The 16,761-nt window shown below is 35.2% G+C and overlaps 1 protein-coding gene and 1 long non-coding RNA gene across 2 annotated transcripts in view; one reads left to right on the top strand and one right to left on the bottom strand.

Moving 5' to 3' along the window:
* The first annotated feature begins 1,178 nt into the window (after nucleotides 1-1,178).
* Nucleotides 1,179-16,761, top strand: part of LOC136801200 (uncharacterized) — a 39,187-nt gene continuing 23,604 nt past the window's right edge. The window contains exons 1-2 of the long non-coding RNA XR_010845815.1: nucleotides 1,179-1,226; nucleotides 7,076-7,145. This is a non-coding gene — a long non-coding RNA (uncharacterized lncRNA). The remainder of the gene's footprint in view (nucleotides 1,227-7,075; nucleotides 7,146-16,761) is intronic.
* LOC136801199 (short transient receptor potential channel 5-like) lies at nucleotides 1,344-9,183 on the bottom strand. Its single transcript, XM_067057835.1, has 11 exons — nucleotides 8,445-9,183; nucleotides 7,497-7,616; nucleotides 6,402-6,636; nucleotides 5,840-5,961; nucleotides 5,268-5,540; nucleotides 4,831-5,000; nucleotides 3,558-3,753; nucleotides 2,889-3,062; nucleotides 2,524-2,565; nucleotides 1,878-2,078; nucleotides 1,344-1,500 (listed from the first exon to the last, which is right to left on the bottom strand). Exons 1-11 carry the CDS (start codon nucleotides 9,084-9,086, stop codon nucleotides 1,420-1,422), a joined length of 2,256 nt encoding a protein of 751 aa, XP_066913936.1. The 5' UTR covers nucleotides 9,087-9,183; the 3' UTR covers nucleotides 1,344-1,419.

The following is a 16,761-nucleotide window of genomic DNA, read 5'->3' on the forward strand; positions in this document are numbered from 1 at the left end:
TCTTAGGTCTGTAAAGACTTTAGAAAACGAAGAGCTTATTATTATCTAGTTAGAATTAAATGATTATAATACAAGGTGCAATTTCTTTGTTCAATCAATAAATATGACTTCAACGGGATAAATCCGTTGCATGGTCGTCTCGAGGGTGGATACGGGGGATATACAGGTTTGCCTAAGTACCCTCTCCCTCGGATACAGGGATAAGTTAATGACCCTGTATATCCCGTATCTCACTAATAATACCTTCTTCATAATCAACTCAAAAGATGGACTAGTAATAACCAACTGCAATCATCTTAGCTGCAAACAGTTCAAGGTGATCGATTTTATTCTTCTAGAAAAATGATTTACCAAAAAGAATAACTTGAAAAGAAATGGGACGGTTTCTATATGACGGATGTTGTGCAAAGCAAAAGAATGAAAAGGAACGGTAATTGAGGTTACTATCATGGAATGCTGTGCAAAAATGTTGAAAGGATTGGAGTTGTTATGTTGGATGTTGTGCAAAGCGAAAGAGTGAATCGAAATGGCACCGGAGTTGCTATCGTGGATGTCGTGCAAAGCAAACGAGTTAATAGAAATACTATTTTCTATCATACAAAAGAGGAGATAGTAATAAGTAAGCTGTTAGATATTTGGTGAAAAGGGATAACAAGAAGTAAAACTTGGCTCAAAGATTCCTTCCATGGTCCTTTGTAAGATCACCGAATATCCTTAAGAAGCAACCTTATGTAACCAAGATATGACGATTTAAAATCACACAATTTTGCACCTCGCATTACTCAAATTCAAGCAATTTAAGGCCAAACTAGTAAAAATTGGGTATAAAGCATAAAACACCTCAATTAACTTTATAAATAAGAGCAGGATAAGAACAATTTGAGGCTCAAAGTGCCAAAAAAAATAAGAACAGCCGAACCTCAGCAAAATTATACTGGTTATTATAAAAAAAGTGTATTCCATCTTTTGTAAAGTGAGATTTTTTATTTTTGAAGTTTTTTGAAGTTTTTGAAAATTTATCACACACCCATCCGACCCAGGCACCATATTTGCCTTGAAAAGGGGAGAGTAGTGAAGATGAATTTACACTCTCATTTTTCGTGACGTTTATTAAAATACAAAAGGTTCTTCCCATAAAATATTACAACGTGTTAGTTAAGCTCTCATCTTTTTTATAGGTTGATGTTCGAATGGCAAGACTGAGTTGAGGTTAACATTGCTCGGAGGTAAGTTTTATAAACTTTAACTATTATAAACTTAAGCTTGCACTTTGAGCTAGCATACCAGAGAATGAAGGCTTTAATCGATAATCTCAACACTTAAAAAGAATACGAATCAGGTAGTGACGTCCATTTGGAGCCTGCAAACGTCCAAAACCATTGTGTATCGTTTTATCACGTGACAATTTGGTGTGTTTGTTTACATGATGGCACCGTCAACATCAGTGAACGCTTCGTCAATCGTTGCCGCCATCTTTTCATGGATGATGTTTGGTGGCAACTAGAAAGGGAGAAAAATGACTCAAAAACATTTTGAAGTAAACTGTATTAGTTTGTTCAGTGATTCAACATTTTATATGTACCATGCATATTCTCCTTTTTGGTGAAATCTTGCCTCTCCCCTCCCTTTATTTGGAAAACTAAGTTAAACTCCTAGAAACTGTTGAATATTTGGACTAAATTTCTATCTTTACTGGATTCCAAATGATAAATTTGAAATCCTCAAGCACAAAAACCGTTAGGCTTTCCACAGCAACTGGATTCAAAAGCAAGAAAGAAAGTGACATACAACATTGTTTCAACGTCTGTCCTGGTAACTTTAGATGAACGTTGAAACAACGTGGTGTGCCATCAGCTGGGAAGAAACGGTGGACATACATTAACATGTTCTTGATTCTCATCATTCAATGCTCTTGACCACACTTTCACTTTCTCTTTGACCATCAATAAGAAAGGGTCATCCTCCATGACGTCATCGTGACGTATATGTGACGTTATTGGCGTTGTTATGACATCATCATCCAGAAATGTGTTGTAATGTTTTTGAAGGTAGCGCTGCATCAGACGTTTACAGAGAAGCTATGGTGTAAGAGTGAGGTGTTTATTGGTTAAGATATAAAGTTTTTAGTAAAAGCACTTCCTCGACCAATCAAACCGTGCGTTGTTATATTTCTTATCCTGTTCTTTTTCTCGTTCTTGTTCTTGTTACTCTTATTACCGTTCTTGTCCCCTTCCCCCATAGTGGCCCCTGGGTGCCTAAAAGTTTGAAAATTATTCCATGGCCAGCTACTACAAATATGTTTTATTATTATTATTTTTTTATTATTATTAAAGATTTTCTCGGTCTGTGAAATACTCTGGTCAGAATCTTAAGGTGCCACACACACAGCGCAGTGCTCAAGTTACAGCCGAGTTGAAAGTCATCGAAATTCTAAGAATTATCGCAACTTGAAAATCCTATAATGATTTTGACTAAAAGTTCTTTCAACATTGCGAATAAATTGTTGAAGATTGTTCAACTTACAGTATACTGTTCTTTTTGGTAACACAATGCTGCTTCTTTCTCCTGGAAAAATAAATGAGTTTTACTGAGAAAATGTCTCTCTTTCACCAATTTTGTTGATTCAATATCAATGTAACTGTTACAAAAGTAAGTTTTAGATGTTCTGTCTCAAAGGCACGTCATTATTTTGATCTTCTTTTTCTTTCGTAGCCAAATATTGACAGTGCAATGGACCCGTCTCAAAGATTGGCGCTATAAATTACTAAAAATTCTTAAAGACACATTATTACTATGTCATGACTTTTTTTAGCCTGCTTGTAAAAAGCGCGACCTGGGTACTATAGTGCCACTCTAAAATGTTGCCTATTTTTTACTGAAATACTCACACTATCTTTGTCGATATTATCATTTTTGATGGCCATCTCAATGTGTTTAAGGACCTTTCTAAACCATGTCATAGTTGGGAGCAAGTTGAAGGGACAAGGAATGGTGTTGTTATCACCGAGGTATTCCAACCAAAGGTTCGTCCGTGCGTATTTATGCTCAATGTCGATATTGTTCTATGATGGAAAAAGTTGAAGGAATCAAAGTCTAAGGCTTTTTTCTGGGATTCTGTCTGTCTGTCTGTCTGTCTGTCTGTCTGTCTGTCTGTCTGTCTGTCTGTCTGTCTGTCTGTCTGTCTGTCTGTCTGTCTGTCTGTCTGTCTGTCTGTCTGTCTGTCTGTCTGTCTGTCTGTCTGTCTGTCTTGTCTGTCTGTCTGTCTGTCTGTCTGTCTGTCTGTCTGTCTGTCGTCTGTCTGTCTGTCTGTCTGTCTGTCTGTCTGTCTGTCTGTCTGTCTGTCTGTCTGTCTGTCTGTCTGTCTGTCTGTTTTGACCAGCGTCTTAATTGTTAACAATCCCATGTGAACAAGCTTGCTCAAAGCTAGGCTGTGAAGGTATTTAGGCTTGTTACCAATTCACAATACCTGTTGAATTACACAATCTTTCAAGGGAATGACATTATTTGCTGTCAATCTACAATAAATTTCGGACAGGTATTAAATTGCGGGCACTTACTTCCATTTGTTGGTATGAATTGCTCATCATTGCGATCAACATGTTCAGCATGACGATCATGGAGATGCCATGGTAAAGTGTAAACAAAAGGTAGCTCCACAGGTGCACCATGGTCCCATCGGTTAACCCCTCTAAACTGTCCAATCCAATCATGTTGATACTCGCCCAGGCTAATGTGACGATAGTGGCAGGCAGGCTTGAAGAAAAGATATGAAGGTGTGTGAAGGTGGCTATTTTAATCTGCTGTTCACGCTTTTTACATGATTTTCATGTTTTTTTAAGAAATTTATGAGTTGGAAGTTTAGCTAGTTATTCTTGTTGCAAAGAACTTACAAACTTAGAACATTTTATATAAGAAAATGAGACTTTATTTTTGGCCAAATATTAACCATATTAGGAACATTTCAACCTGATTAGCATAAAAAAAATAAGAATAGTCGAGCTTCAGTCATAATTTACTGGCTTTTATAAAAATGAATTTCACAGGTTTCGCAGGTTATCATTGGCGTAAACTTTTCGTTTTAAAGAACCGAAGATAATAAGTAATCTAAGAATCCCGGAGCGTCTATTTTCGAATAATCATACGAGCAAGAAAATGTATAGCACATATAAAAGTATTCATTTTAGGACAGAATTATTGAATTACGTTGCTATTTTGAGCAGTCTGTAACAGAAAGACTTTCATAAGGGAAGTTTGTTGAAGCCTCATCCCCTATCACATCACATTTAACTTCTTTCAAAATGATGGTTTTCTTGTGAAACATGAATAATTCATCATGTAGATTGTTAACCTCCTTTTCCAAGATAATTTTGATGTTTTACACACACATCATGTGATGAAGGCAATCTTCTTAAGGAAAAGAGGAATATCGAAGGAGAACCTTGTCTATCTAAAAACATTTCCATCGACACATATTTCATCATCATTGCATCAAAATTTAAAATGTGTAGGTGTCTAACAAATGAAAAATTGACACCAGGATGTCGTTTCTTCAACCTTCATTAGATAAAGTCTTTTGAAATTATGAAGAAACCTGTTGTACTCTATAAAATGTAAAATAATCTCCCTCCCACTATTTTTAATCTAAAAAAAAATTCACATATTGAAAACTCCCGTGGGAAAATAAAATGTGCTGATCGAATCTTGTTCATATTAACGCCATTGAATTTGATACAAAGAGAAGTCTTTGTCGCCCTTTCTGGTGTCAACCAAACATTTGCATTCACCATTAGATACATAATTTTCGCAACCCTATCGTCCCCTCTCACTTACCCGTTGTAACGCCCACTCAACATTTGGTTGACATAAGTTCCATTTTCACCAGTTTGAGACATTTTCACAACCATGGAATCATAATGCTTGGATGAATGAAACAAAAAGACCAAACCGACGGAGAACGAACACAGAATCACAATACTGATGAAAGCGAACTGAAACAACACCTGAAAATAAATTACACAGTGATAGAATTATTTAACGTCTTATTTATACCATAACCAAGGTACCTTCGTTTAAAGGCTTTCATGTGGCCATAGCCTAAAAAATTTTCAGAAACAGCTAAGAACTTACACAACCTGTAGGTCCTACAGGAAAGAAAGAGGAAGAAAAACCTTTGTAAAATCATCTCTAAATTTCGAGAAAAGTGGACGCTCACTCGAAATCTACTGGTTTCTATAAAAATTGTTTGATTGGAGAGAGGGCATTCCTACCTGTAACATTCTTCCAAGACAGAGTTGTAGCAATCCAAGATATCTTGTGATTTGACATAAACAAACCATACGAAAGTAACTCAAAATGATGGCAACTGCGAAAAAACTTTCAGGAAAGCTCAAAATAAATGTGTAGTGATCGTCTTTGTGTTCAGGATTGACGAAGTACATAATGACCCACATTGAGTATGACACGAAAACGAGGCCGATCATATTGATGTCAATCCAATTCCATCCTGAACCGAAATATTGCTTTTTGCCCATATTTTTCATCTAAAAGAAAAACCATGTAATTAGTATTGTATGATTTTGCTGTGGAAAGATGGGGGCTGGTTTCTATTCCCGACTCCCATCTAAACGCGAAAGAAACGTCATTCTAACGTCAATATAATAATTATAATACTGTGTGTCAACTGAATTGAGATTTAAGTAAAAAACTCTATTACGCAGTGTAAGTTGCGATGTACCTTTCCAGGCATGAAAAGATAACAGGAAAGTGCATAGACTTGTCACGTGAGCAATATATTGAATGTTCAAACCCTTTTCAAGTCTTTCCAACATTTCAATCTCACCTGCTTGACTTCTTGGCAAAACAAACTGAAAATCCAGACGAAGATTAAAAGTTCGATGGCCGAAGGTTTGTTGCCGATTCGTATTCCTGTTTTCGGATGTGTGGCCATGAATGCTAATAGAGCTGTAATGGAGAAAGAAAGTTGTTAAGTAACTGCATAAGAATGTGATCTTCTTCATAGCGAAGCACCTGTTTTCCTAAAAGAGGTTGTCGTGCTTTTTCCGTGTTAGACTTGTTTTACCTATCTAAGTTAAATAGTAAAAACACAGTTAGGTGTTAAGACGTTTTAACGTTTGTCTTTATCAAGTGCATGGTAAGGCGTTGGTGATGATGTGACTTTTGCATGGAGAAGATGGTATTCATGAAGAGACTGTTACTCAAATATGTCTTATGGTGGATAATTGTGAAATCACCAGAAAAAAAGCATGGATGGTGTGTAAAGGTCATGTTGATATTAATTACTACATATGAAAAATACAATACAGATAATCTGATGAAGACTGAATCCACCTTTCCATGCACAAACCTGGAAAACAACCATCTCAAATGAACGAAAGACTCACTAAGCAGTGTGATATAGGAAGCCACACTATTGATGAATTTGATGAGCGGTTTAACAGCCATTCGTCCTATATAAGATTCAGGTGCCAAGATTCGTATGATTGCAGTGAATGGATAAAACAAAGCCACCAACGCGATGAAAATTAACCGGTAGACGATTCCGCCGGACTTCCATCCGGGTATCCCTTCGCTCACGATATGCATGATGACATGTTGGGGAACAGCATGCGCCACCACCTGATAAATGAGATTCAATTTTTTTAATAATTTTAATACCGTATATAAATATACTTGTGCCCAAGTCCCAGGTTGCCAGGAGTTGCCATAAAGCCATTATGGTAATAACCGGGAGGGCACATTGCTATACATTGTAATTTTTATCTCTAAAAGAATTCAGCTTTGTAATCGACAAACTTGAGACTCTCATGAAAATTAATTTGAATCTCAATCCAGTATAAAATCAGTGTTTTACAAGGACAAAGTTCCTAACGAGCGCGAATACTCTAGCCGCTACTATATTTTTATTTCCCCGTCGCCCTACCAAATGAGCTTTGTTCTGGTGGAGTCATCCTATGGGAGACTACAATGACAAATTTACAGTTTGTTATGTCCAGGTTTTAGTGAAATTCCAACTAAATCCCGTGGAATATATCAATGTTTTTTTTTTCTTATTCAGGTATTTGGAAGAAGGTTGTTGTTTCAAGAATATTGTAATCCCAGGTGTGCTTCAAATGAGAAAGAAAAAGGTAAGACAATTCCTGTTTTTCAAACCCCTGTCTGACTGTCACATCTCCAAAAGTGAGTCTGCTGTTGGCATACCCATTGACCTTTATACATCCCTGGACAAAGCTATACCTGACCATCTTTATTCGGAGTTTTTTGAGAGTGGTACCTGCAAGGAAGCAATTCTAGCTTTAAAATTAACACGCTACATCATCAAAAGCTTACTTATAGCAGGAAGTATTGAGTAGTGCTACCATTAGGGTACCACTCTCAAAACAAACTCCGATCAAAGATTTTATTGGTTGTGATAGAGAAACTTTGTCCAGACTTTATAAAGGTCAGTGGATAAACAATGAATTGAACGACTCACAAACCTCTGGTACGTTGTATTTGAAACCCAATCGAATGAAGGCCAATTGATGGATATCTTTGAAAGGTTCGAAATTACTTTCTCTCCATCTCATCAAGTGTTTCACTTCTTTTTCGTTTTGGATCTGTTCATGAAACAAGGGAAATAATTTGGAAAGTATTGAATAAGTATACGCCTATTTAGGCCCCCCCCAGTGGTTTGCGTGAATGCGTGAAAGATTTTTAAAAATGCTTGAATGCGTGAATTGGAAAAACAATTTATGTGATTGCGTGAATTGATCCGCTTGGGGGGGGGGGCTCCATTAACCCTACTTAAAGTTTGAAGGTGATTGGGATTAAGTCTACAAGCAATGACTTTATCGGATATTAACCCTCACGTTCGAAAGAGTTGAGATCAGGCATACTAGGCAAGGACTTTTAAATAAGCGCTGGACTAAGCTACATCGAAGCAAAGAAGCCATTGCAGTATTAAATTTACATTACACGTATCCAAGGAAAAATACTTCTAAGGCTTCCGATGCATTCACACCGCTATTGAGTAGTGGTTTAATCAAAGTACCATTTTAAGAAACCCGCTCAACGATAAGGATTGAGAAGCCGCCTTTAGGGTGCCAATGCAACGACTTCAGTTATTTGACGTCATTTGACATTGGTAAACTCGGACTCCCCTTTAACGTGAAATTACCTTCAATAGTAAACAGCTTTGTCATTTGAAATCCGATTTTGAAATATTTATGAATAACAAAATATGATTGGGGTTTGATATGCTATTTTACGGTTGAAAGGACTTTAAGTTGGTCTAAAACTTTTGAGGTTTTCTGCCTTAAGACAGCTAAGTAGCTGATTACCCATGATTAATTTCGACATTGAAATATCCTTTGAAGATATCGATGTCGAAGCTAACCGGTCAGAATCAGAAAGCACCATCATTTCAAGTGTAAGCTTTTCCTTACCTGGTCTAACAAGCCAGTGCAAAAGTTAACATTTTGTCTGGTCAGTAGATTGTACTCCTTTTCATAACAATCTTGTTGTGCGCGAAACAACCGGCAGGTCTTGATGATCCGAAAACTCGTCAAAAAGGGATCTTTGCAAGTCAGGTTGACCCACAAAGGATTTGATAACGCTTGCATTGTCTCTATTCTTCGCTTCGCTTGCCCAAGTTTATCACTCTCACATAACCAGCAACGACAGTCGAGTAAGTGAGGCCAAAGAATATTAAACTGATGAGTCAGCAATAATCGTATGATTTTCAAATTGTTTGTTTGCACAGCGAGGACCATAAAGTAAGAGAATTTCGATTCACGTATAGACCTCATGTAGGGCGAAATATTTTCTGAATCATGTTTTCGTTGTCTCTCCGACCCAGTCAGTTCTTTGTTGCGAAAATACAAGTGAAAGTCATTGTTTTGTACGTTGCTAGGATGTGTGCCTCGATCACCTCCGTAGATGAGGTCAGCGAGGCGTAACAAAGACTTGGTTGCTAGGTAATGTTTTCGTTGTAGTGCTTCCACCAGTAATTGACACCATTGCGTTTGGATAGTTTCACTAGCCTCGAAATTCTCCATGTTGACAGTCTCCCTCCATGGAGCGTCCATTGATAGCCTTTATACCACACAAAATTGTATCACCTGTGCAAGTGTTTACACTATTTCAAACACTAGAGAATATCATCAATATTTCTTATGAGACATTATATCTAGAAATGAGAAAAACAAAGGTGAGGGTTAACAGCTTTTAAGGGTTTTAAGGATCACAAGACAATCTAATACTAAGAATTTCAGAAATGATATGAAAAAGAAGCTTTGACCTTTTTTAAAGTAAGCAGTAAAAAAAAAGACCGCAACAAAATATTTAAGTCCTTGCAAAGAATCCCTCAATCTTTCATTACATAATTCAGGGCTTCTAAGACAAGCGGTCAATAGGAATATATTTTTCTGTTCATCTGATGACGTCATAAGTCGAAAAAGGAACGAAAAAAGAAGAAAAAAACCCGTTAAGCAAAGCAAAGCAACTTAAACTAAAAGTTTTCTGATTTTGATTTGATTTTGACTATTGATAAGAAAATCACTTCACAGAGATAAAACACATTCAATAATCATTAACCCTTCTTTCTGAGTCCTACCATTTTAAACACGTTAGATAATAAATATTGATATTCATTAAAGCTGTTTTTGATACTTTGTTTTCTTATCAATTCTTGCCTTATGAAAACACCCTGTGTCGCAGACCAGGCGCCCCACTTGAGAATCTGGCCAAAAATTCGTCCTTGTTTGGAAAAATCCTTTGCTTACTTCCTCATTAAAATTCCAGGTAAAAGATTACACTCCAAAACCGTAGGGCTTTTTGAACTTTGAACAATAGAATTTCTATGGGTATTCGATAGAAATTTTCATCCCCCACTTTGGGATGAAGTTACTGAGGATGTGAGACAGGGGTGTATAAAATAAAGAATAATTAATGGTGAATAATTATTAAACTGTTAATTAAAGATTTCTGTCTGCCATTGCTAATTTTCTCTAGTACGCTAGGCTTTAGATCAAAACTTTCTAGGTTTTACGTTCAAAGACCGACATTTAACGAACCTTTTCACCGATGGCACTCTCACACACCAGAAAGAACGTTCCCATTTGAGCATAAAATTCAAAGAAAAAACTCTGTCTATTCTGATTTGTTAGCATATAAATCATGTGCCTGTTTTGTAATCAAAAAATAAAATCTTCGAGAAGAACATCAGTGAATATCTGAAACTTCATTCCACTTAAAAAAGTAGAGATAAAATAATGCGATGTGTTGGGAAAAGGTTCACTAAAAGAAAACACTTTCTTATCCTGTAGGATTACATTAAACACAGCATGCTTTGAAAAGGATTAGTATCCAAGAAAATTGTGTTAATATTTTATTTTCCTTTTCCATTTTGATAGCGTAGGATTAAATTCACGCCACGATTTTGGGACACGCCCTAACTAAAGTAAAAGTAAGCAAGACTACAAACTTGTATTTTAAAGATGAAATTATATGAAAATATGAAAAAGTCTGTCTCAAAACAATTTCTTCGCAGCCGTTTATGTTATAGTGGAAAGCTTTACACCGTTGGAAAGATATTTTTAAGGAGAGTATACTAAAGATAAAAGATTTTTGAGAAATTGAAGAATGAAGATCAAGATTTCAGATTTCAGGATTTGGTTTCGAGTAGTATTTATGCTATAAATGAAGAGAAAGCCCTATAAATGATTGTCTATTCTATTTGTCTATTCATATTTTCAATACTAGCTCCTCATAGTTACGGAGGGCTTTACAATATTTATTCCCAACTATACCGCCACTATTTTTTTCGTCTACTGCCCATTACGGCTGTAAGCTCCGCGATTTATAGTTTCCCTTGTTTACTACCCATCCAACGAACTACACGTTTTTTTTTATAAGAACAAACTATATAAGAACATAAGGCTTTGAGGCCCAAAAATTTAAGAACATTCTAAGAACATACTAAGGCTTTGGAGATTTAAAAACATGCAATTATATCAAAATTACATCAAAATGCTCAAAAAATGCTGAAAATAAGAACATTTTAAGAACATTTTTAGGCTTCAAATCCAAAAAACTAAGAACATCCGAAGGCTTCGAAAATTTTTGACGTTCTTATAAAAAAAAAAACGTGTATAGCATCGTCTAACCTCAAACATACCAACTTCCCGACCAATTTAATATGTCTTCGTCTGACAGTTAGTAGAATTTCAAAAACGACGAAAATGAAGAAGCAAAACTGAAAATGAAGGTAATAAAAGAAATTTTCCCTGGGATGTAATAAGTTGTGAGGAGCAGAGAATCGTGAAAACAGCTATCATAAATTATGGATTTCGTATCTGTTTTCATTACTTTCAATAAATTAAGAATTAAGCTAATTGCAGTTCTCATTTCCCCCTTTTTTTTCAACTATTTTATTACTTCAGTTTTTTTTATTAATAAGGAAAACAAGCGACGTGAAATTCTCGATTCTGAAGCGAACTGTTTCCTGGCCAACCGGGAGGGCGAGGAGACGTTTACTTACGTAAGATAATGGAGAGAGCTCGTAAAGATACCTAGAGCATGAATACCTAGAGTATCTTATCTTGTTTTTAAAAGAAAATCGAAACAATGGTGGTTAGTTGGGACTGGGTCGATAACTAGTGACCTTATTAGTACCAAAAAAGCTTTCTTTCCTACTTTTACATTGTTGAAAGGAAGGGACGAGATAAAGTTTTTAAAAGCTCCTATTTGATTTGGTTGGTCGTTAACTAGTAACAAAACAATTTTGTTACTTTTTCAAAAGAACGTGTTATTTCTATTACTTCAAATGACCAATTATTAAAGTATCTTCGAAAACTCCATCTCATCTGGACTCTACCTTAAATGACGGAAAGGAAACATATGCAAATCGGTTTCTGAAACAAAAATGTTTCAAAAAATTCAGAAACACTTTCTATCGACATAAACTGTTCATCGTAGCATGGAGGTATAAAGAAAAACAGGAGTTGAAGTCTTTTGATTTCTTTTATAAAATGTATCAAAAGAAATTCTAAGCTCGCCCGATGAAATAAGAATTTTTAGTAGAACTCAAGTTTGCTCTGAACATTCTACTGTAATTATCAGATTCTAGCCTTCCAATATACGAAAATTAAATAAAACTTTGTCCACTAAACAAGTTTATGTTCCATTTCGTTATCCGTTCAATTTTGTTTTAAAAAGATATTTTCTCAAGCCAGAAAATGAAAAGTTCTTTATAAGCACACACAATTTCAGACTCAATTTGTCAAACATAAAGTCGCTGGAGAATTTTAAAGGAAAGTATCAAGCAATAGAGTTCACCTTAAAGAAAGCATTGATCGAAAAATCTTATCATTTGATGAAGGATTGCGAAGTTTACAGGCCTTTTTTTAGTTCAAAAATATTTTCTTACACCGATGTCAGAAACAATGGATCTCGTCTCATCTAATTTCTAAAACTTAAACGAGCCAATAAGATTTCACCAATGGACAAAAGAGCTCATTAGAAATGCACGATATATGAGAGTATGGGCATGCATACATCGTAACTTTTTTAATCGTAGGGCGAGCTTGGTTACATAGCATACTTCCCCTGTTTCTTTATACCTCCATGATCGTAGTTACGTGACGGTGACAAAAAAATGTTTTGTAGAGATTTCTCTGAGGTGGGCGGACCACTTGAAAGAAAGTTTGGCCATTGTACTGTAACTTGTTTGTGTTTTATTTTGATGAAATTTGTTTCAAGTGGACCCCGACTTTAACCCTTTTTACAATCAACATGTCTCAAGAAAGTGCTGATCTTCTTGTTTTCTGAACTATAAGAAATCTGCGAATTAGTTTGACTGAAATCCTTCATAACTTCTTTTATGCTCAATAGAAATGTTTAATTTTGGTATTCTCATTAGAGCTCCAATAAAAATAACGAAAGTCAAGAGGTGCGTAAAAAGGGGCTGAGAAAGAGAATGCTTTAAGTATTCTGTGTTTTGTCATTCCATATTTCTCCATAGTGACAATCAGTTGTGAGGAGGCGTGGTTTTCCGGAGGCTACTCTTTTATAAGAACCAGCTCATCTTCGTCCTATAATTTAAAGATCTTTCAAGACTTGATATTCTTATGTGTTTTTAATATGTTCATCCTTTGATAATAAAGCTTTTAAAAGAGTCTCAATTTGAGTTTTCTATTTGAAAATATCCAATCAAAATTGAAAAGTCAAAATGGAGATCCGTTTATACACGTGAATTATTTTTGAGTACGCTGAAATTGAAATACCATCACAGGTTTTTCAAAATTGAGGTTCAATTGCTCTTGTAGCTTTGTTCTTATAAAAATTGTTCACATCCTTTCGACTCTTTTTTTTAGAGATTTACTATCTCAACGCACTTCTTAAATATTTTCATATTTTTCGTGATAAACCTTTGTAAGAAGAACAAGTTATCAACGTTTTCGATCAAAATATCAACGTTGAAACGTAAAAGGGAAAAGTTTTATCTCCATAACTCATCTGTAAACTTTTGACTTGTTGAAGTAAAAAACCAAAATTATAACTAAAAGTTTATCAAATTTCCATTTCTTGAAGAACATCATTTCGCGTACACTTTTTTGATAAGAATATACTTTATAAGAATATTCATGAATCGGCCAAAAAAAATGAAGAAAATGCTACACCATTACGGAATTTGGCATCTGGATGTAAGAATGTCATTTTTATTACCGGGGGAGGGCACTCGATGAGAAATCTTTGCAACATTTGAGCGAAAAATCTACCCTTACCTTACGGTGCATTTTCTTGAAGATTTTGACGCAAAATAGATTTTTCTAATACCCTTAATATGATGCAATTTTTCTTATCTTTTCTGATTTCGACCCTTACAGTGCACTTTGGGAAGCTTCGAAAATATACCCTTCAGGGCCACACGTATGGTAGGTCATTTACCTTGAGTGCCCCCCCCCCGGGCATTTTTAGAGCATTTTACCTGTAAATTGGCAATTTTTCCCCAGTAATGCTATAAGCTTTCACAAAAATGCCAAATTTTTACTTGTGGTATGTGTTTCATTTAAAATTTAGGTTGGGGTTGGTTTTCCCAAAAAGTTAAGAATACAGTTGACTCTCTCTATTTCGACCAGGGGTTTTCTTCGAATTATAGCAAAAATCGAATTACAAAGAGAGGGACCAATATTGTAGTTCTAATTATAGAAATATTCGAATAGTAGAGGTTCGGATTAGAGAGACCATTGTTTTGATGAAATGGAAGAAATAAAAGAAATGTAAAAATAACTCCTCTCCCGCGCCGCGTGAGCACAATATTTTGTTAATTTCCTTCTTTGTCAGCATAATTGGTATTTTTTGGACCTACCCCGGTGGAGGTCCTATAAATTACTAACCTCTGTTCGTCCGTTCGTTCGTTCGTTCGTTCGTTCGTTTGTTCGTTCGTTACCAACTTTTCTCGAGATTGGCTCATTAGTTTTTTCTGATTTTTTGCACAAAGATGTGTAACTATAAACCCTCGAATGTGACGGAGCCCGATTTTCGAAAAAAAAAATTTTTGCGCAAATTTTGGCCAAAAAACGGCTAAAAAATGGGTTTTTTGGACTTTGTGAAAAATTGGATCATTAATTTTTTCTGATTTTTTGCATGAAAGTAGGGTACCATCATAGGTAAAAGATGGCTCAAGCAGATTTTTGCAAATAAATTTTGTTGGCTCAAAAAACGCATGTTTATCTATAAGAATCACTATTAATAAGCATACATCAATGTTCTTAGTCAAATTACTCAATTTTATTTATGAGATAGAAGTTTTTTTTGCTCATGAGGGCTTATTTTTGAAGAATATGTCTGTTTAGACATGAAATTTTGGTTGCTTGGTGTGTTTTATAGAAAAACTGGCCAAATTCGATATTTTTTTATAAGCACATTATGAATTACTTAGGTATTAGCTTTTCTCGAGATTGGCTCTTTCATTGTTTATGATTTTTGTCACAAAGATGCATAACTATAAACCCCCGAATGTGAACGGAGCTCGATTTTTGAAAAAAAAAATTTGGGGTAAATTTCAGCTAAAAAACGATCAAAAAAAGAGTTTTTTGTGAAATATTGGATCGTTTTTTTCTAATTTTTTGCATGAAAGTAAGTAAAAGATGGCTCAAGCAGATTTTTGTAAAAAAAGAATTTTTCAGCTCAAAAAACGCATCTTTATCTATAAGAATCACTATTAATAAGCATACATTAATGTTCTTTGCCAAATTACTCAATTTTTTGACGAGATGGATGTTTTTTTTGCTCACGAAGTCTTGAATATAAAAGAATATTTCAAGAGCATTAAATTTTGGTTTCTAAATCTTTTTTTATAAGAAACAAACGACTAATTTTAATAGATCGTCAATATTTGTGTTCTGAATGATTGTTTCATGGTCACGTCACGTAGATATCAATTATAAATGTGTTAAATGCACAACCAGGTAGGTCCATAAAAGTATCACTTGTTCTTTCTATATCAAACAAAGAATATCTTTAACCCTTGATAGTTGTCACTGAACCTCTAAAGCACGAGATTCACCTTCATAAATAAACACTTTTAAACGAAAAATGGGCAAGAAAAAAAATGAATACCTGGAGGTTATAACATTTTTTGGAAATTTGACCCCCGGACAAGCATCATTTGACCATTTGACTCCTCAGACATTTATAACTACCCCTAAACATAGCAGTTTTGCCGCCCCCCCCCCCAAATAAGGGAAATTTTGTACATTTTTCACTACCCCCGGACAATATATTCAATATATCCTCCACCCCATGTACAAAGATTTTCTGGAAGAGCCCAATACCAACCAGACCAGCAAATACATAACGTTACGACTTCTAATTTTTTTTCTTGCCCACAAATTTCAAAGAAAGCCAAACAAGGAAGAATACAAGCATAAAAAGACCGTTTGCAACCAAAGGGAATTTTACAAAAGGTTTATTATAGGCCGTCCCTAAATCAAAGATTTTGTGTTTATTTGAATAAACAATTTATGAATGGAATAAAACACCTTCTTTTTAAAGCTTTCAAACTTTTGGTCCGAAAGTTGAACAATGACTGTTTATCTTATTAATTATCAAACTACCCAAAGAAAAAATGACGTCATCTTACCCTTACAGATAGAAACTTTCGGAGTAATCTGTCTGGGAATTCGCTCAAAGCCCCATTGGAAATGTTTAACCGAAATCCCAACAGAGAAATAATTTTTCAATAATGTTTCAATCTTCAAATATCTACATATAAGGTATGGAGTGCAATTCATCCGTTAAATTTCAAATGGCCATAAAACAGAAACTAATTTCCCAGCTGGGCTGAAATATTTTTCCATGAGGGACGAAATTTTGGACACATTTTCCAATGGGGAGGGAGGGGGTACCCATCGTTCCTGTGGCACAGTGAGGTTATATGTTCCTAAGAAAGAAAATTAATCTCCATCTTTTTAAAAGAAATTAAGATTTATTCCATTTGTACAAACAGCTCAACGTCATAATTGAATTGTTCAAACTCGTGCTTTTCAGTTTCAACATTTATGCAAGTGGATGAACAGTCAGATTGATGACGTAATTTTGCGTGTTCATTGGGTAAACCAATCTGAACCCTACATCCCAGGTCTTATTTTATTGGGAAATTCAATAATTCGCGACGGCTATATAGACTTTAACCTAGCCTTATTCGCTTTGCCCCTCTAATGCCAAATAGAATCTTTTCCAAAAACTGTTGCCATGCGT

The sequence above is a fragment of the Clytia hemisphaerica genome, unplaced genomic scaffold (genome assembly GCF_902728285.1).
Source record: "Clytia hemisphaerica strain Z4C2 unplaced genomic scaffold, Clytia hemisphaerica genome assembly, whole genome shotgun sequence".
Taxonomy (NCBI): Eukaryota; Metazoa; Cnidaria; class Hydrozoa; order Leptothecata; family Clytiidae; genus Clytia; species Clytia hemisphaerica.